At 35.4% G+C, this 22,067-nt stretch overlaps 3 protein-coding genes across 6 annotated transcripts in view; 2 read left to right on the forward strand and 1 right to left on the reverse strand.

Moving 5' to 3' along the window:
* The window catches only part of MNAT1 (MNAT1 component of CDK activating kinase), a 171,548-nt gene extending 162,819 nt beyond the window's left edge, over window positions 1-8,729 (forward strand). Inside the window, exon 8 of the mRNA XM_006216553.3 lies at window positions 8,269-8,729. Within this exon, the coding sequence (XP_006216615.1) occupies window positions 8,269-8,389 (121 nt within the window). The 3' untranslated portion in view covers window positions 8,390-8,729. The remainder of the gene's footprint in view (window positions 1-8,268) is intronic.
* A 2,910-nt stretch (window positions 8,730-11,639) lies between these two features.
* On the reverse strand, window positions 11,640-20,170 carry TRMT5 (tRNA methyltransferase 5). Its single transcript, XM_031679116.2, has 5 exons — window positions 20,060-20,170; window positions 18,334-18,989; window positions 16,322-16,446; window positions 12,707-13,361; window positions 11,640-12,332 (listed from the first exon to the last, which is right to left on the reverse strand). The coding sequence occupies exons 1-5, from the start codon at window positions 20,095-20,097 to the stop codon at window positions 12,280-12,282; spliced, it is 1,527 nt and encodes a 508-aa protein (XP_031534976.1). The 5' UTR covers window positions 20,098-20,170; the 3' UTR covers window positions 11,640-12,279.
* Window positions 20,171-20,255: 85 nt separating this feature from the next.
* SLC38A6 (solute carrier family 38 member 6) overlaps window positions 20,256-22,067 on the forward strand; it is a 133,441-nt gene continuing 131,629 nt past the window's right edge. For 3 of the 4 annotated variants that reach the window (XM_072963169.1, XM_072963170.1, XM_006216557.4), the window contains exons 1-2: window positions 20,256-20,495; window positions 21,629-21,759. In XM_072963169.1, the coding sequence (XP_072819270.1) occupies window positions 20,391-20,495; window positions 21,629-21,759 (236 nt within the window). In that variant the 5' untranslated portion in view covers window positions 20,256-20,390. Of the gene's footprint in view, window positions 20,496-20,542; window positions 20,769-21,628; window positions 21,760-22,067 lie in introns of those variants that run through there. The other variant, XM_072963171.1, reaches the window with a different exon arrangement.

The raw sequence follows: 22,067 nt of genomic DNA on the forward strand, positions 1-22,067 counted from the left end.
TCAACTTCTGCTTCCAGTCCATTCATGCGGTCAAAGTAGCCTATTTTAACTTATCAGGTTTCTAACAACTTTTCAGTGGCTTCCCATTTCCCTTTGGATAAAATTTACAGTTCTTAACATTACCTATAAGGCCTTCTTTTGGATACTTTCTGCCTACATCTCTAGCCTCATCCTGAGCTAGAGTAACCTTTCTCCATATTGTTAATATGTGCTGTGGCTCCTTGCTGTTTCACATACATTCTTTCCTCTGCTGGATCCTTGCTCTACTAGTCTTGCCTTGCTAACTAACTCTTCTTCATCCTTTGGATCTAAGCTCAACTGTCATTTCCTTAGGTAGACCTTTTCTGAACTTGTTCATGTTGGCTTCCCTTGTTATCCACACCCATAGAGCCCTGACCTTCTCTTTCCTGATAATTATTATTTAACATCTTTTTTTTCTGCTGAATTACAAGCTCCATGAGAACATGGAGTCTTTTCTGTCTGTTTTATTCTCAGAGTTGCTTCAATATCTGATGAATACTAGATACTCAGTAATTTCTTTCTATTTTTTGAAGAATGAATGAGTTGCATACATATGAATTTCTATATTTTGCCTGCCCCACACTGGGGAAAAAATTACTCATCTTGCTTTTATAAAGATATGATGAAACTTCTGGCACACCTGTTATCTGTTACTAGCATGGAATTCACCTTTAAAAATTACATTAGACAAACCAGAATGGACATTAGATTTTTTTAGGAACTTTATTAAAGAAATTCAGAAACTAGGATATTTATTTTTATAATATCTATTTTATTTCCACCACAGAAGTGGCACTTGCCCCTCACTGGGATATAGAAAATCTACATATGATTTGTAATTTTTATATTACTGATAGAATTTGCTGTTTTTAGATTTTTCATGAAATGTTGCCTTCCTGTCTGTCGCCTGGTTATTATCTTTAATAAATTCACAGGAATGAGTATCAATGTTTTAAGAATCATAAGTAAAATCATTATTTATACCATTTTCTGCTTAACCTCATCAAACATATAAGAACAATACTGACTTTAACCAAACATAATAATAATTGTTGCTGAAGGTAGCAGGATACAAGATTAACATACAGAAATCAGTTGTGTTTCTTGACACTAACAATGAAATATCAGAAAAGGAAAGTAAAGAAACAGTCCCTTTTAAAATCACATCCCCTCTTCAAAAAAAAAAAAAAAACTTGACCAAGAAGCTGAAAGACTTATATGCAGAGAACTACAAAACATTGATTAAGGAAATTAAAGATGATTTGAAGAATTGGAAAGATATCCCATGCTCTTGGCTTGGAAGAATTAATATTGTTAAAATGGTCATACTGCCCAAAGAAAGCTACAGATTTAATGTGATCCCTATCACATTACCCTAGACATTTTTCACAGAACTAGAACAAATAATCCTAAAATTTGTACGGAATCACAGAAGACCCAGAATTGCGAAACTAATACTGAAGAAAAAGAACAAAACTGAAGGCATAACCTTCCCAGACTTCAGACAATACTGCAAAGCTGCAGTAATCAAAACAGCATGGTATTGGCACAAAAATAAACATATGGATCAATGGACTAGAATAGAGAGCCCAGAGATAAACCTACACAACTATGGCCAGTTAATCTTCAACAAAGGAGGCAAGAATATACAATGGAGAAAAGACAGTGTCTTCAGCAAGGGATATTGAGAAAGCTGGACAGCTGCATGTAAATCAATGAAGTTAGAACACTCCCTCAAACCATATACAAAAATAAATCAAAGACTTAAACATGATACACTATAAGCCTCCTAGAAGAAAACATAGGTAAAACATTCTCTGACATAAATCTTTGCAATGTTCTCCTAGGGCAGCTACCCAGGCAATAGAAATAAAAGCAAAAATTTTTTAAATGGGACCTAATCAAACTTATAAGCTTTTTGCACAGCAAAGGAAGCCATAAGCAAAACAAAATAACAACTTACAGAATGGGAGAAAATATTTGCAAATGATGCAACTGACAAAGGTTTAATTTCCAGAATATATAAACAGCTCATACAACTTAATAACAACAACAATAAAAAAAACCCAATGCAAAAATGGGCAGAAGACCTAAACAAGCAATTCTCCAATGAAGACATACAGATGGCCAAGAGGCACATGAAAAAAAATGCTCAGTATTGCCAATTATCAGAGAAATGCAAATCAAAACTGCAATAAGGTATCACCTCACACCAGTCAGAATGGCCATCATTCAAAAGTCCACAAATGATAAATGCTGGAGAGGGTGTGGAGAAAAGAGGGTGCTGGTGGGAATGTAGTTTGGTGCAGTCATTGTGGAAAACAGTATGGAGATCCCTCAAAAAACTAAAAATAGACTTACCATATGATCCATCAATCCCACTCTTTTGGGCATTTATCTGGAGGGAACTCCAATTCAAAAAGGTACACGTACCCCAGTGTTCATGGCAGCACTATCTACAATAGCCAAGACATGGAAGCAACGTAAATGTCAATTGACAGATGACTGGATAAAGTAGCTGTGATTATCTATCTACCTATCTATCTATCTATCTATCTATCTATCTATCTATCTATCTATCTACCTATCTACCTACCTACCTACATACATACCTACCTATCTATATACACACATACATACATGCATACACTGGAATACTACTCAGCCATAAAAAAGAATAAAATAATGCCATTTGCAGCAAAATGGATGGATCTGGAGATCATCATACTAAATGAAGTAAGCAAGAAAGAGAGAGAAAAAATAATATCAGTTACATGTAGGATTTAAAAAAAAAAGACACAAGTGAACTTATTTATAAAACAGAAACAGACTCACAGAAATAGAAAACAAACATAATTACCAGGGTGGGAAAGGGGTGGGAAGGGATAAATTGGGAGTTCAAGATTTGCAGATACTAACTACTATATATAAAATAGATAAACAACAAGTTTCTACTGTATAGCACAGGGAAGTATATTCAATATCTTTTAGTAACCTATAATGAAAAAGAATATGAAAAGGAATATATATATCTGTATGTATGACTCAAACATCATGCTGTACATCAGAAATTGACACAAAATTGTAAACTGACTATACTTCAACTAAACAAATTAAAAATTAAATAAAAATACTTGTTGCTGAGATAAACATCTGATTTTGAGAAGTATATTTTAAGATTTAGAAAAAAATCATTGATCTATTTGGCTATTGTTTATTATCTGTTTTCATGGCTTTATTCAGTCTTATCTCATAGTATCTGATTCCTGAGATATTCCTCTTATTTGTCTGTATTACATAGATGGGATCTATCCTTACAGGTCTGTTAGTTGAGATAACCAGAATTACCAAGAATATTGTTCATAGAATATGTTATACTCAAGTGGCTATAATCTATGTGTTCAGTGGTTCACACTAAAACCAAGGAAGTATTCCTTTCACTATGTAGTTACATTAACTTTTAGTAATAGCTACCTTGACCTAAAATACCTAGTGTGTTCTTTGATAGCAATAAATTGTACAGTTTACTTCCATTATAATTCAGAAAGACTAATTTTAGCAATCTGTAACCATTTCTCACTGGGCACCATGTAGCTTTTAATTTCCAAATCTGACTTTTGGTGTTCCAGTGGTCTTAATGTCCAGAATAATTGGTCCCTTTATTCCCAGGTATATTAGTATAAATCTGAAATCAGCTTTAATAAGTAGTTTATTCCACTTGTGTCCTCACTTGCTAGCTAGATAATAGAGTGAGGAGTAGCATCATGACTGTGGATGTTTGTTATGTTTTTGGCTGGAGTTCATGAAGCCATGTGTTTTAATGACCAAGTTGTCCTCAGAATTATGGACAGTAATTCTGACTTGTGCTTTCCCCATTTATCTTAGAATATGTGGTCATCAATTTTCCTCTGTGGACAGTTTGTTATTCTGACATTGTGATTAGATTAGGATACCTGAGCACTAACCTCAGTTTTCAGAATGTTTCTGTATTTTAGTGATAATTGTCTGAGAACATTATTACTCTTAATTGTTTTTAAATCTCATTGTGATAGACTTTAGGTTGTTAAGGTAAATTATAGCTTTGGCTGAATTCCTTACAAGATCCCTTGGTCATGACAGCTGAGATCTGCTGGCTGATCTCTCTTAATGGTACTTAGATTTGAATTTTGTAGCCTGGAAGCAGAACTACTTGAAATTGGTCTTTTTAACACATGATGGCTTTAAATGCAGACTTTAAAAAATGGTCCACCTTGTAAAAAGAAAGTCTTACTTAGTCTCTAGAGTTCACTCCTGTTCTTAGTTTGAAGCAGTCCAAGTTTATAACTCAATGGAGTTAAAAAGTTGGACTATTTTGTTTTTTTTAAACTCTCCATAGGGCTCAGTAATTTGAGGTGAAGGAAATGAATATGAACTTCCCAGTTTTATTTCAATTTAAATTCCGAAATTCTTTGATTCCCTGGAGTCAAAGCATTTCAGGAGTTTTCATGAGGAGGTTATGACTGGAGGGGAAGAGTGCTATCTCTTCGTTCTTAGTGACAGCCTCTGCCCTCTGCCCCTAGCTGAGAACTCAAAGCATTGTTGAATAGCACTAAAATGAGCTGAGTCCAAGACTTCAGCCATATGGTCAATATAGGGCTTTTAAAGGAAGGGAAATAGTAAAAGAGTAATCTCAGAGGAACTCTCTTATGTTAAAGAACTGAGAAAATGAAGTCTTTCTGAAGCTAAGTGCAAATTATACCACCTTCCTTAGGAGCAAAAGCTGCTAAATGTAACAGAAGAAAATGATGGTGTAGGAAATCAAAGTTCAGGAACAAACTTTCAAGTGTGGTTTTCTAATGCTTAATCCTCTCTTACTCCCCCCTTAGGATCCGTTGCCTCCTTTTCCTCTCCGTTCTCCAAAGTCTGTTTGAAAGGGATTTTGATGGGTTATGGCAAAGGAAGGCACCTTTAGATGCCGTATAAATTGGGGCATAAGATGCCCTTTGTACAGGAATTATCTTAGACATGCCTTTGAAAACATACATTTTTTTAGCCTTATTTAAGAAAATAATCAAAGGTATGATTTTAAAATCTTTGAGTTTAGTCTGCTTTCAGTAAAAATAAGGTATAGGTACCAAAATAAACAAACCTCTTTTTTTCTTTTCTGGTTTCTGCTTATAAGATTTACAGGTATTTAAAATAAACCCATGAAAAACAGAAATACTGTCCTGGGATTGGCTAAATAGTCAGAGCAATTACCTCCAGGCTCCAAAATCCAACTGAGCTTGACTTTTGGAAATAAATTTGGCTAAGGCTTCTTCCTTATTCTGTTGTATAAAGGTGTACATGAAATGATACTGACCTCTGCCAGAAACCCCAGGAATCCTATTCAGAGATGTACTTGTAATGGTCATAAAAGAATTAAAACAACACAGATGTGGATTAATGTGAAAAAGTAGGCAAAACACTAAATTCTCATTGTGTGGTTTCAATGTTGCAGATCCTTTAAAATACTTGGGTGTACCACAATAATTAGAGGGTTTAAGAACATTAAGATACCTAGAAAATAAAAGCCCACAGTTGAATAATAAGAATGAACTGTTTTATTTTTTAAAATTGAAACTAATGTAAGTCTCCGTGCTGAAAATAGGTTGAAATATTTAACAGTAACTGTTTTGTGCAGCCCTAGAGATCAAAAACAGCAGTGTAAATAAGCAGGTCTTTAAAGAATCATACTCACAGATATGTTTAATGTAAATGATTGCTAGAAAGGAAATGCATTTTTTTCCAATGCTGTGCAGAGAAATATTAATGGACTTGATGTTGGCAGTGAGAATCTACAACTTAGCATTAATAACTCAAATTTTAAAATATTTGCTCATTGCTCTGGATTATAACTGTGTTCAAGAAATACTATTTTCAAACACTAATTAATCATTTAAACTAAACTTTTAAAAACACATTTATGACATCAATGAGTATGACTGTTTATTACATTTTACATATAAAAAGTTGAACTGTTTTATATACTCTTTATGGAAACAGTGCAGAGTCATAAATTAAAAGATGCAACTGTTTTGGATATTTTACTGGTGGTCCTGTGTTTTCCTGCCAGCAGTGCAGCTGTTTCAGGTTTCTCAGGATAACATATAAAAAGCTGTATGTACACTGCAAGTTTATGCTTGAATTGCCAAGCCAGAGATGGTATGACTCAACTTTCCCAGAAGCAAACTGTACCAAAATGCGATGAATCAAAACAGCGACGTGCACAGTGGTTTGTATTACAGTTATGAAAACCAGTGCTCATTTATGATAGTTGGCTTCGTAAGATTGACATATTCTACTGTGGCACTTGAATTTTGCCATGAGTAAACAGACATTGGAGCTAAGACTGTGCTTTTAAGGGTCTGAGGAAAGGAAAAAGGGTGATACAACATTATCTAGGGTATGGATAAATATTAGCTGGAAACTTTATCAGGAATAGAACATTTCATGTCCACAATACCTGTAAAAATATTACTTATTCTTTGTGTGATAGTTACTGAATTCTCAGTGAAGAGAAACTGATTTTATGCGGTTACAGTGTGATTTTTAGACTTTCTGAGGTGATTTAACACTTACCTCACTTTTCATGCATCAGTCTTAACATTTTATTGTATCCTGGGAGGTAATAAGCAGATACCTTTATGGCCAAGTGGTAAGTCTGATGAATCCTTATTTAAATCCTGTGGGACCCAAAGTTTTATCCAGAGTTTGACAGTGACTATATAACAGTAGTCTCTGGAGTGGGATGTGTCCCACCACGGTATGCAGGGAGAAGATAGTGGACTTTTATTTAAATATTTTAATCTCATCCTTTAAGTGTTTTAAGTTATATGTATTTTATAATATACTTACTATCTTAATATATTATCTGTATATTTATATACTATATAGTAATATATAATATATTAATACTTTATGTATGTAAGTATACAAATGTTGGAGATGCTTGCTCAAATATTTTTACTGCTATAAATATACTGTCAAAAAAGTTTGGAGATCGTTGCTCAATAAATATTAATTTCCTTTCTCCTTTCACTTTTCCCTTTTACCCTTGGCAGAAAAGCAAAGAATTGAGTTAACACCTTGATTTGTGGCAATGTGAATAAATTACAGCCAATTCCAGGAGCTTATGCTGTGTCTTACCTTGACCACTTTTTCTATTTGGCCTTATATTGCCATATATTTTTTAATCACACAAGCGTATTAAACATGGATACAAATGAAAAACAGACTTGTTATTATGTTAGAAATAATAAGTTGCTCATGCATCAAGACTTTGACACACAGGAAGTCTGAATGAATGAGTAGAAAAGTTTCCAAGTTATTAAAATGTTCTGGTACCTGATTTATTCATTTGCCATGCCCGTAATTCTAAGGCGAGTGAAGCTCCTTTACTTCCTGAGGCCTGAAGAAACAATGTGGTTTCTTAAACTAGGCATTAAAGCAAAGCTGGAAATATTTGTTTTCCAGCAGTGTTGGTAGTCATGCCAGCAAGTTGCCCCTCTTTGGCTAAGATTGTCCCATTTTTTTAAGGCCTGTTTGTGTACTTTTATCAAGGTAGAAAGTTTTAATTGCTAAATAACATATGTAATTAAAGAAAAATAGTGTCTGTTACAGTCTTGAGATCGATTCAAAAGGCTCTTCTGTATTTACTCATTGGGACCTTCTTTTAAACTCATGCTCAGTCTCAGAGATTTCTTGGACATGTGTTCTAAGGTTTCCTTTCCTGTAAGGAGGGAGACAATATATTTTTGTAATATTGAAGTAACTTTGAAATAACTAGTATGTTATCTCCCCTTTTTCATTTGCTTAGGTATTTTTTCAGAACATATTTATGTAAAATATTCAATATTTATGTAAAAATATTAGTAATACAATAGTACTATGATGTATATTTATTTATTAAGAGTATGCCAGGAGCGAGCGGCAGTTAGGTACCCAAGCAACAGCCAACAAAACTAATTAGCTCTGAAAACTGGGAATAAGGGACATTTTAATAGCAAGTATTATTTTTGAAACCTCCTTCAGAGCTGTTTTTAGATCTTAATGTAATTTGCTTTACAATTTAAAGTTTTAAAAGGTAATAATGCATTTATTAAATCTGAACATTTCGGTCTTGGGATTCCTCTTTAATATTTGAATCAGTTTTACTACTGCTTTTTAAAGTGTTAACAATTTATAAGCGCTTTGTATATCAATGCTGCACTCTTTGTTTTGTTTTAGGTATTTAAACCATGTCAGAGCTGCCTCTCCACAGGACCTTGCTGGAGGCTATACTTCTTCCCTTGCTTGTCACAGAGCACTACAGGATGCATTCAGTGGGCTTTTCTGGCAGCCCAGTTAACCTTTATTTCTCCTCTATAAGATCTGGACCTTGGAGCCGAACCAGGGAGCTAGCAAAAGTAAAGCAGACTTGTAAAATTATAGCCATATGCAGCTGCACAGCAACAGCACTACCACTAGCAGCTGTGTTAAAGTATTTATAGAGAGAAAATTTCAGAACTAAGCTGAGTAATATAGTGGATAAATATTTGTGAAAAAGATTTATTTTTTACTTATTTTTTCTGAGAGGGATTGAAGCTGTAAGCCTCATCTGATGGAAGATATGAATAATTCGCCTGTGTATGTTTGAGGTTGACAGACTTGTAAAATCTTTTTAAAAATAAAGCTAGACTTTATATTAAGTTTTGTGGTTTTTCTCTTATTACAGTGTTTTACTTGAACACATTTAAAAATGCCATTTTGAATACGACATTTAGTGTTAATACCCAAGTCTATTATTTCTTCTCATAAAATGTCCCATTTTTTTCCCAATGTCTTCTTAATACTAGGCCAGACAAGTGGATATATTTTCTTCTACTAGCAGGTTGTGGCAAGTAAAACCTGACCTGTGATAATGTCACTCTCTCAATATTAAGGACTCAGTGCCTGTTTTGAGCAGTGGAGAGTGAGACAAAACTTGATCAATGTGTTATAGTTCCCAGCTGTGAGCCTTGCTTAGGATAAAACAGAGCAGAGTATTAACCTGCTTTAATGACAAATTCAAAGAAGTAAGTTAATAAAATTTAATACTTAAAAGGCACCTTTCACCTCAAATGTGAGCTCATTTTATGATGAAACCTTGGAGACTGGAATGAATACATTTTAAATGAAATTTCCCTATGAGTAAATTGCAGACCCTGATGTAGTTTCTGTTGAAACTTCAAAAGCTTTATTATACCCAGAATGTTGCTTAAAGAGTTTGAATGTGGATAAGATGGATATTTGTAGCATCTCAACCTTGTACAAGTCTGTTACCTAGACCACTGGGTATGGGACATAGTTTCTCAAGGAAATTAAGGGATTTCCTATCAAGTCTCCATTACAACAGATGTTAGTTTTATGAGTGGAAAGTTATGTGAAAAAGATTTGTGGTTACATTAGGGTGGAATATCCATATGTAACACCACCATCTTATTTGACTAGGCAGGTATTAATTTCAGGAGTACATCTTCATCTTTACAATACTTCTAACTATCTTTGATAATTAGAAAACCAAGGCATCAAATAATTGAGTAGACCAAGATCATACAGAGTTTGTAATTAATGATTTAGATCAGGGTCCTCAAACTTTTTCTGTAGGACCAGAGAGTAATATTCTAGGCTTTATGGACTAAGAGGCAAAAGTGAGGCCATTATGTAGGTAAAGAAGAGATAAAATAAATTGGCACAATTTTTTTAATTAACAAAATTCAAAATAAAATTACCTTCTTTGTAGTACTTTTGAGGGGAAATAACATTTCCTTTTAATTGGGGTTGTTTCCCATCATCAAAATGAATTGTAAATGATCACCAATTACTGGTTATCTGTAATGAAATTTTATGTATTTCATCTTTAAAAGATGTGTATCTTATGTAAAATCTTCACACAGATCCTGCCAAATATGGTAACAGTCTAGAAGCATGTGATTTTAACTGAGCATATACATCACTTTGGAGGTATTTGTAAAACTCTTATTAATCCCTTGGTATTTGCCTTTTAGCATGTCATTACAATAACTCAGTCTCTTCCAATTGAAGATTAGATGGAAGTTCAATTGTAATTAAATAGATTTGGAAATATGTAAGTTTTCTTTGCATTTGCACCAAGATTCCCAAAATGCTGAACTCAGGAAATGTATCCACTGCTAATTTGTGTGAGAATGGGAATCTTGTTTCGTTTTAATTGATAGCTTGAGAAATGTGTAACAGGATATTCTGATTCAAATGTCAGTTGTTGAAATGACTACTGTAGTATGTTTCACATTAAAGTTATGTTTGCCTTGTAATTGTAGATTGAAATCGTTAAGAAATATTATCAACTCTTTAATTTCCAAAGACATCCAGTATTCTAGAAGTGTTTTAAGGTTGGTTCTTAAGAAAAATTTCAGTCTTGCCCTAAACCCAAAAAATTGCAGTCAAACTTTACAAATACTAAGCAAATCAAACTTAGGCTAAGCAAGTCAGGAAATTCAGCTTCAATTTCTGACAAAATTCAAGGACTCTGAGGGTGGTTAAGTCCATGAAAGCAAATGAAGTTTACCATGGACACTACTGGTTCAGTAACACATAACAGATTCAAATATTTGCTGCAGGGTACTTGCTGGTGAATAATATAATGAATAGCTATAGGTTTTAAACACCTTGCATTTTCATAAGCTTTGTAAATTTCTCCAATTAGATCTTTTTCTACCTCACTTTTTTTTTTACTATCAGTTATAACACATCAGATTCCACTTCAGGTTTTACAGAATTATTTTTCTCAACTTGTTTGAAACTATTTACCAGTAGTTGTTCCATGCAGAGTATTCACAGAGGCTAATTCTTCAATTAACTTCAAACTCAGCACTGACGCCTCAAATAGAAAAGAACTGAGCAGTATTAGTAACATCTATCAACTCGGATTCATTTACCTTTCTGACTATTGATGTTGCTCCCAATGTTCTCAACTCTTGAGTGACTATCCTTGCAAAAGGCCAACAGCCTTAAACAAGTTTGCTTTCTCTGAACACATTTCTTAGACTGCTGCTTTCAAACAAATTAACTTACCCATCAGTAAATGGTTTTCCTTGATTGACTTACAAGAGTCAGTTGGAGACTTACTTTCACTGTAGCCTCATTTTCATTTTTTGTGATTCTTCACATGTAATTCTGCTGTATTTCCAGTTTAAATTTTTAATTTCTCTTACAGTTGCTTGCCTGTGAGTTGGAAATACTGTGCTGAGTACTTCTTTTGGAAATGTCAAAGAATATTGTAGTTTAGCTCAGGTAGGGATGCTTTGTCATCTAATTCAGCATCAGAAAAATTCATACTCTACTGTGTCTTGAAAGCACATTGGACGTCCACTTGTTTTGGAATGATGGATATACACTGGTAATAATAAAGTGTTACAGCTTGGTGATATACACGGCACTCAAATGCTGCTGAGTTTTAACTGTGTCACTGATTTGTAGTGTGCTGAGTTGAGCAGCAGTATGAAGTGAGGAGAATCATAATCCATCTGTGTTCCAAGTACTCAACTCTGCTATTACATCATGAAAGCAGCCAGAGACAGTAAATAAACAAATGAGCATGGTGTGTTCCAATAAAATTTTATTTATGGTCACTGAAATTCAAATTTTATATAATTTTCATGTCACAAAATGTTTTTCTTTGGATTCCTTTTCAACCATTTAAAAATGTAAGAACCATTCAAGGGTCACTTGCCATACAGAACTGGTGGTGGGCCAGATCTGGCCTGCTGGACATAGTTTGCCTATCTCCAATCTAAATAATCTCATTTGTTATGACTTTTTATAGTGATAGTGTAGGAGTACTTATGTAAAACTTTGCTACACATGTCAACTAAGGATAACTGTAAAATTATTAGTGCTTTCCTAGTTAGCATGCAATTATCCTACCTTCAAAAACTATTTTCCCAAGAGAAAGACAATATTTAAATATATTTATCTAATAAAAAATTAGATATACTTCAGATTACAAAATCATACAACTCAGATAATAAAAATGTATTTAGTAGACTTATTTACAGTTTAATTGGATAACCCTTAATTTATAAGGTAGGAAGTTCAAAATACAAGAGTTCAATACTAAAGTAACTAAATGCTAAAATTTTATGAAATCATACAAATTATATTTCACTACATAAAGGTCTAGTAAGGAGATGCAGAAGATATTTCCAATTAAGTGACTGAAACAATTTGTGTTTTTTCTTCTTAAAAATCTTTATCTGTCCTCTGGCGTTTAAGAGGTGGATCTTCGTGATTCTCTGTAACAAACCCAGAAAACCTGTATTAGGTAAGATATTTAACATCTGAAAATGCTTTTTAAAAGTAAATAATATAGGCATTTTAAAGACTTTTTGTCTCCTCAACTTATGCATGAAATAGTAACATTCCTGTGGATTTATTATTTTAATGAAATAGCTTTCTACTAGACTGAATAGTATGTCATACTAAAATCTGTAAAATTGTGAGAATGTAGTCATAATTGAATGGCAAGGGGCCTTGAACTGAAATATGTAACTAGAATTAGTTTAGCCTATTTCCAAATTTTAAAAAATAATATAAAATATATATGTAGCCCAAGAAAGCTATATGAAAAGTATTACAGCTTACATTTAATTTCCCAGAAATTGCTCACCTAGATTCAGGGTCTGGTTCTTGTAGAGTATAGCAGCAGGAATCCGAAAGGTGATGCATAACATTTCCTTGTTAGGGGCCACATTTCTTACTAGGTGAACTGAACTGCATGCCTCCAAGGAGATGCCTAACACAGTTCCAGCTCGTTGCTGAACATCCTTAGCAGGATTAGCATCTTTGGAAAAGCTGTAGCAGTGCACTATGGGAAGGAGCTCACTGCTGCATGGCTGTCCATCTAAGAGTGATTTGAAAGCACTGAGAAACTCGATAGCCTTTGCTGGCAAGTTCATGACAATGTGCACAGAGTGTTTTCTTTCTTTTGACAGTGGTCCCAGCTGCTGCATTAACTCTTCTCTGACTGGCCCTTGGAGGAAGTCTTCCCCATCCAAGTTAAAGATTTTCACCTTTTGGTCCACCTTATTTAATTTACAGTTGTGCAGTAGCCATTTATGGGATTCAGGATTGAGATCATTGGCAAATACAGTGCAGTTTTTCTTTGCCACTGGAATAGCAAAGGGCCCAACCCCAGCAAAAACATCAAACAGGACATCCCCAGGCTTGAGAAGTTGTGTGATACGACTGTGTTCTGTGGAGAGACGAGGATTCCAATAGACTTTTGAAAAATCAAATTCATAGGTGTAGTTGTTTTCTCGAACCTAAAAAAGGTATTATGCTTTTGGTTAAATTGCTTAGTCTTAAATTCCAGTCACTGATATAAAATGGATGCACCCACGCACATACACACATTTAAATTTACTACTATTAGGATCAAATAACTACATTTAAAGGCATTTTAAGTAGAATTCTGGTGTTTATGCTATACTTGATGCCAGTTAATATCTTCCATTAGACTTTTTTTTCATAAGAAAAGTCATCATTTCAAAGCCAAACGGTTCTCCAGCTCATCCTAAAGGGCCATAAAATGGTTCCCAAATCACACTAAGGATTTTTCAGATAGGCCAACTGACTGTCTTAGTTATATTCTCTTATGTTACCTGATACCAAAAAAACCTATACTTTGAAACAACACACTACACGTCTTCACGGTGGGTAGCTAAGTTGCAGATAGCACTTCCACACAGCAAACGAGCTTCCCTCCTCAGTTTTCAGTTTGTCAGGGGAGGCATAATAGATGTGTCATGTGTCATTGAATTGTGAGGTATTTTGCTAAATTTTCAGATAGTTACATGCACTCTGCAGGTTTCATGGCTGTAAATTAGAGCCAGTGTATAGAACAAATCAGTGCCCTGTTTTCTCCTTTCCTAAATCTGAGTTTTCATGGATAAACTAAATGTATACAGTGAAGCTAAGTCTTGAACAAAATTAAGAGTTTGTAGCATTTCTCTTGGGATTATCATAAACATGATAGAAAATAGAAAACAAAACTAAAATTACAGTTGTATAATATGACCTCACCCATCATCTTTTATATATATACATAAGATTTATTTTAATTGAAGGTTAGTCAGCTTACAATGTGTCGATTTCTGGTGTACAGCATGTTTCAATCACACATGTACATACATATATTCTTTTTCATTATAGGTTGCTACAGGATGTTGAATGTAGTTCCCTAAACGAGACTCTCACCAGTCGTCTTAAGCCCCTTATTTTAATGAATGAAGAATCAAAGGCAAGAAAGTTCCTAAGTTCTATAAATCTTATAGACAGAAATCTGGAATAGTCTCTCTTCATGGAGCTTAATTCAAATTTGTACATATTTTTCTCCTCCCAACCACATCAGATTCTCTGGCCATATTATTAAGGTTCCAGAGTTGGAAATGTTTCTTCGTGATTCTGCCAACTAAAAGTCCTTCTAGGTTTATAACCTGTAAGGTTTAAATATGTCTTGGGATGCTTTTCCTGAAATGTCTTTTCTACTCTCCCTTTTAAGCTCTAGCATGAAGCACAGCCTACTTAAAAAAAATTAGGTTCTAAGTACCCTCTAGTTTTACTCATGCTGTCTTTGATATCTCACTCCCTTAGCATTACTTTATCAGTAGATTCATTTTAGGAATCTTTTTAACTCACAATATATACACATAGTACTTAAATGTTGCATGAGCTCCAAAAGTTAAACTTAAATGTGAAAGAAATTATACTGAGCTTTTACATGTATTTGACAGTATAAATATTAGGTATAAAATATATCCTAAGAACAAACTTTCATTGACTTAGGAAATCAATCACACGGCATTTATAAAATTAGAGAAGTTTCTCAGAACTTTAAGATCTTCTCTGAGAATGACACTACCTATTACACTGCACAATGTTCAATCAGGGCATACCTAAAGTTTAGTATGCCTTAGTGTCCAGAGATAAGCACTGTTACTCTGTTGTTAGAGGATTCACATTCAAATTTTACTTGCCATAACAGACCTCATGCATTATAGACAAGTAGTAGGCAGTGGAGATTTGGTATACAGGGAAAGACCATGCATGGACTCTGGAGTAAGAAGCGTGGCTCCAAACACCCTGTGCAGTCTTTCCTTATTACTTCATCTGAATAAAGAAAATAGTAACAACAATAATCATTATCTTGTGGGTTTCTTAGGATCTGTTATACTTACAGCATTTAGCTTAGGACCTAGTAAGTGTATATTACAGTAAATGGTATTTTAAATTCTGACACTATTAAATTCTGGAGAAGTATTATACTTAAAATATGTCTATGTGGTCCAGAATCTTAAAAAAAATAATTATTTTGCAATAAATTCTCTCCTGAGTTGTATAAAGTCCTGTTTAAAAGATATGTCTAACATTTTAAGAGTGGCTTTTGTTATTAAAATCTTTGTCAAGTTATGGAGAGAGTTTAAACCTATTTCCTAGCTTGGGTACAAAATTTCACATAATGTTAACATATAATTATCTAAGGCTTTTGGCTTCAAAAAAGTTTCCTATATCCAACACTCCGGAGGATTTTGGGGGTGGAGGATTGAGAAAGTGGTTTATACCAGGAATCTGTTCCTACATATTTTAAATTATTTTTTTGAAATAGCTTTGTTTTATTAAAAAAAAAGTGCTCAGTAGAAAAGTATAAAGGTGATAACAGAGGTCACCAGTAACTACACCAAATAAAAATATGCTTACTGTTAACATTCTGATGTAGATGCATATTTATATAGATATTTCATGTTATATACACTGTTCTACAATTTACTTTTTTCGCTTAACCTGTCAATGGACAATTTAAGTATGCTGCTAAATAATCTTTAATGATGGAGTATTCCATTGTATTTTTATACTAGAATTTAATCAATTCTCTACTGATAACATTTAGGTTGTTTCTATTCCTTTATTTATTTTATTATTATAAAAATTATGATGTAGAACCTAGTATATACATCATTCTGTATAATTATATCCTTGAGATAACTTCCTATAAGTGGAATGTTAGGTCAAAGAATGTATCTAATCATAACTGCAGTATATTACCATACACTCTTCCTGACTGTATCAAATTTTCACTCCCACCAGTAGTATATGTAAATGCTCACATTCTCACATACTCATCAATATTGGGTATTTTAAATATTTTTAATCTTTGTCATCTATTTTTATTTTAAACATTAATCTTGATATACACAGTATTAGGAGACAATAAAATACTCCATACCTTGGTCATCATGTTCTCCTCTCCAGCTAGCACTTCCATTTGGAAATTTCGGTAGGTATTATCAATATTATTGATTTTATTTACTGCTGAGGTGATTCCTGGATTTTTGTCAATCATAACTTGGCCTAAAAGAAGAGAATTCATAATAAATACTGCACTTTGGTTACAAAATAAAAGCTAAAACTGCAAATATGAAATGGACGTGAATCAAATTTTCTTTTGATTTATAGACAAAAACTGCATCTAGTGTTTGTAAAGAAGCATGCAATTCTAAAAATTCAACAGATTACTAACGTTAATGTCTGACAGCCCCCAATACAAACACAAAAAAAAATGTGTGGATACATTTATAAAGAAAAATTTTTGAGGAGTTTTGCTCTACCTAATATTTTTCCATGTTTTTTATTTAATCCTCTCAAATGTATCGCTATAACAATGAGGAAACAGGTAGACCATAGAGAATTGGTTAAACAAAAATAGAAGAGATAGAAGGACTGTGGGAATAAATGGTCTCAGAAAACACCAGCCTGTCCCCATTGGCCTCAGACCAACGTTCTATTATGTATTTATTTATGCTTTATTATGTATTTGAAACAGATACTTCCATCTTGGAAATACATACCAGCAAAATAATGTTTTCAAAGAAAAGAAACATAGATTCCATACAATTTTATCTAAATAAAATGTTCATTCAGTTAAACTGTTCGTTATGTCAAATATTTGCCAGAGCAGAAAAAGCTACAAAGATAAAATATGCCAGAAATGGTATATTGATGCCCTTTCCCCAGTCTAGTTTTATGTCAGCCCTTAAAAATTTGTAAGAATCTGTATGTTATCTCATTGTATAAGGAAAGATAACTTGATTTGTAAAAATATGCTTAAATACAACCAGAATTTGTCCAATTTCTCTCTGATAATTAGATACTTGATTTTGAATATGATATTAATAAACTCTTGTCAATCATTTTTCTTAATTTTTTCTGCTTCAGCTATCAGAACTCAATTTTTAAGGTACAGAAGTTAGTTTGAAGTGAGGAATGAAAAAAAACTCCCCTATTCTGAAGGTCTGTAGTAAAAGCTTTAAAATTACCACTATATGAAAATGTTTCATTTTTAACCTATGAGTGACTCTTTATGAAAGAGAGTTTATAAAATGAGTGCCAAAAGAAATGTTTGAGTTAGGATAGGCAATGACTCATAGGAAAGTCAATTCTTGACATTTGCACCCAGTCATAATTATAAGGATCTACTTAAGTATTTATTATGTTATCACTATGAATTATCAGCCCTTTTAGCAATAAAAACAAAGGAAATGCACAATAGCATATCTCTTAAATACTACCCATGCAAAATACTGAGCACTACATTTTAAATCTGAAAAGAATTCCCAGTTCTGACAATTACACTACATTAAAAAAATAATCATCTGGAGAATTCATAGACATTAAATATTTACATTAAGGACAAGTGCAATTTTGATTAGTGTTCTTTCTTATCCCAAAGAATAAAAGATCCAGGCTCAAACTTTGGGCTACAGAGGTACAATATACACAGCATCATTTCTAAAAGGCTAGGAGCACTAAAAAACAAAGTATGGTGCCTGACGTACAGAAGAGGCTCAGTTAGTTGAATCAGTGAGAGCATGAGTACACAGTCTTGCCCTTCTGACTATCAAACACTCAAGTTTATGAAACCTAGCATTTATAAGGCCTATTAAGTCCTGGGTACCAAAATGACAAGCTGCCAAAGAATTCTACCAAACCAAGTGATTCAAGTTTATGTTTATTTATTATGTACACAAGAGCCTGAACCATTATTTAGAGCTTGTATGACTCTGGAAAGGGAATTCCAAAATGACCTTCAAAAAACAGAGTATGTAGCTCAAGATCCAGCTTAAAATGAGAATGATAAAATGCCTTGCTTCTGTAATTCAGCATTTAAAAAAATTTTTAACTAAAATTAGAACTTGCTAATTGTTCTCTAATATGTGAATATTATTAAGACACACCTACCAATTAAATGTTTGAAAGGTAGTTGATGATCGCGAAGGTTCAGGTGGGCAATATGTCCAACTCTGCTAAACCCTGAAGTCACATCTTGACCTTCAGGAAGCACAGCTCTCAAGATTTCTTCTGACTTAAAGTTTTCATAAGTTAGTTCCATATTATATCTAGATATCTGTGGACTGACATTCAGCTGCTTTAAAGTACTGAGTTCTCCCTTCTCAAAGGAATCATTGGTAAACATTTTATAGGGATCCAGCATAACTAGCCTACTTCCTTCATCTTCTGGATCTTCAATCACACGTTTTATGCCTGGGCGCTTCAGTGCTGCCCTTTTAAGGGACTGCATCAATTTATTGACTATTTCTTTCCTCACTTTAAGCACTGGGATGGTAACTGTCTTTCTAAAAGCTGTTCTATCAAGTTTTGTCATTCCTCGAACATCAGAGGGTGGTGAAAACAATTCAGGGTCTCTCTGATTTGTTTCTATTTCAGGCATGGTTGAGAATCTTTTCCTTTGATCCAACAAGAAAATACCAGGTGCTCTGCTAGGCTTCTGTATCAGTGATGACCCAGCTGTTGGAATCAATGATTCTGGTTCAGGTACTCTACATCTTTTCACTGTGAGAAGTCTTCTTGAGAATCCAAATGGCCTCCATAAGATCCTAAAAAAAAAAAAAAAAAAAAGTATTCATTAGAAGAAATACCATAAAGCTACAAACTAACTTAACACGTTCACCATAGGTTTTGAGAATAAAAATTGAAATTCTACTGTTTTAAATAACCTGCTACATGCTGACAATGAAACTTTCAGTGGTGTGTAAGAAGTATACTATCTTTTCCAAGACAGGATGCCTTTTATTAGTGGTAAATAATAAATTTGCACCTTCAAACTACCTGCTGCCAAGACTAGGGCTTAGGGATCCATCACCCTACCTATCGTAATTTGAGTTAAAGGATCATCTCTAAACGAAATGGTTATTATACACATGACTTTACCAATGGAAATATTTAAAAGGATATAATATTTAAAAGGATATTCTTGTGGGGGCTTAAGAAGCTTAAGGGTCAGATGTCGTACTAAATGCTTTACACACATTATCAATCTTGGGAGGTGTGTGGGTATCACATTCTCATTTTGTAATTGAGTAAACTAAAACTCAGAAGTAGATTAATTGACCCAAAGTCTCATTGCTTGTAAGTGGCTAAGCAAAGATTAAAATGGAGAGCCTCTGGTCTTAATATATTTCTGTGTTGTTGGTCTTCGATGTTTTACTGCCACAAGTCCTGCCTATAACTATGGAGGTTTCAGTATTTTGAGGATGAGGACTTTGCTGAGTGTGATACGCACATCCCATTAACAGTATCAGTTATTCATTTTGCCGTCTGGAATATCGAAGAAGTAACTCTAACAGGAGATGACCCTGCCCGGGGACCCTGTAAATAGCAACTATCAAGAGTTCACAGAGTTCAAACTAGGTCCAGAAGTTAACCAGATGTGTGATCTTGGCTAAATGACTTAATGTGAGTCTCGGCTTTCCACACGTAAAATGTGGCTAAAGGCTCTATCAGAAAGCTTTTGAAAACGTTAAACAGACTTGTCAATACTCAGCACTCAGACCCACACCCCGGCGGTGGGTGACCTCGCGCCGTCTCCGCGTGCACACAGCACGCGGCGGAGATCTGCCCGCAGCGGACGGGTACCGTTCCCGCACCCTCAGCCCCTTCGAACTACCAAGGGCACCGCGGCCGCCACTTCAGCAGCGTCTCCATCCCAATTCCCGGCGTCGCTCCGCAGCTGGCTCCCGGACCAGACCCCTCACCTCATGCTCTAGTGCAGCTCGGAAATGGGTCTCCGGTGGAAGGGCCGGCCCTCGCTGACACCATCACTGCTCGCCCCCGCGGGACGAGCGTCATCAGATCTCGTCGACTCCTTCCTTCCCCGCCCTGGTCAAGTACGGCAACCCGGAAGGGCCGGGAGCACAGCTCCGCCTCTGGCGCGACTTCCGACGGGAAGGCCGGGGTAGTAGCTCGTGGATGGACTGGGTGGGCGGCCGGCGAGGAGCATGGAGGCGCCCTGGGGGACCGCTAACGCTGAGCCGGGCTGGTTTGTCTCTGCCCGGCAAACCGAAGAGGCGGAAACGGAAGAGTTGAGCCCGTTGCTAAGCAACGTAAGTTGGCTTTGCTCGCCGCCCACACTTCTCTGAAGTGCCTGCGGAATAAGACCGGGAAAAGAAAGAGGATGGCGAGGCAAAGGGGAGAAGCTTGGGACATGAGGCCCAAAGGCAGCAGCCGAGGTTCCGAGATCTGGCGGAGTTCATGAAGGGGATAGAGGCCTAACCCGTTACAGAAAGAAAAGCTGAAGTAAAGTGCAGGCTCAGGTGGAAGAGATGCAGCCGCGAGTGGAGGCTGGGGCCCCACTAGGGGAGCAGCCCCAGGGTTAGGTAACTCACTGCTGTTTGTTAGCTATCTTTGTCGGCTTCTCGTTTCCTCCACCAGTCTTGTGAGGTCTGTTTGTTTTGCAGGAGTCACAAGATTTTTCTTTTCTCGGCTTAGTCATTGGGGACCTATGACCATCTTAATATAGAGATCCTTAACGGCAAAGGAGTGAAGGCGGACTGGTAATAAGTACGTAGCACTTCCCTGACCCCAAAGACTGTGCAGTGGGGCCCTTGGCTTTTTAACTCAAGTCCCATGGCAGTAACAGTTCCTAGGACTTTATTCCCAAATGCTTTTTGGAGGGAGAGTGTGAATTTCATCGCCAGAGCAACGTGAATTTCTTCTGTTTATCATGTCCTCACTGTAAGGTATTCCTGACCATTCTTCTAGTTGGGCAGACTTAATTCATTAAGTGTATAAAAAGATTAGTTATGCAGTCCTAGTAATTGGGGAACAACAGTTTTCTGCAGCAGCCCAGGGACTTTTCAGTAACCACTAACTCGGGATTACTGAAGCTGACTCAGGAATCTTCAGTAATCACATGAGTCTGAGGCCATCTGCCTGCTCTCTGTCCCCACCCCATTTTATCCTTTCTTCATCTTTTGCAGTCACAAGGTTAGTCTTGGTTCTTACTGAAGCCGGCTTGGTCTCTGTGCAGGTGGATATGATTTTCTTAGGAAACTAGATTATAGAGCTACACTAGTGGGAGGTAAGAAGGGAAGGAAAGGAAACCAATGCTGGTTGAGCAGCTAGTGCGTCACACGATCCCTGTTTGCAGACTTCCTCCATCACCTGTCAGTCATTTCTTGATGAAATTTGAACTTCATTCAGACATTTAACTCTATTAAATTTTGTGTGCTTACAGGAACATCACAGACAGGGATCCCCAGGTGTTTCCTTTGGTCTCTCAGTGTTTAATTTGATGAATGCCATCATGGGAAGTGGCATCCTTGGCTTAGCTTATGTTATGGCTCATACTGGTATCCTTGGATTTAGGTGAGTCTTTTCCTTATTTTACCATTACTTGTTTTTTTTTTTCATTTTGGTGGTACCCTGAGAAGCAAAGATAAAGGCTGCAGATGCTGGTATTATACAATTTCCAGTTAAGTTATTTTTGGAGTTACAGCATTTTCCTGCTACTCTTCTGTTGTAGCTAGTCTGTAGCTTGGAGGGATGCTTTATACTTTGTATTTTTATCCAAAGTGTGGCTAATTTTTAAAAATGGAAACTTGATCCATACTCGTTTATAACTTTAAGAAGTGGCTTATTTGTTGTGTCTAGTTGGCCAAAGTAAATCAAAGTTT

Source organism: Vicugna pacos, chromosome 6 (genome assembly GCF_048564905.1).
Source record: "Vicugna pacos chromosome 6, VicPac4, whole genome shotgun sequence".
NCBI classification, from domain to species: domain Eukaryota; kingdom Metazoa; phylum Chordata; class Mammalia; order Artiodactyla; family Camelidae; genus Vicugna; species Vicugna pacos.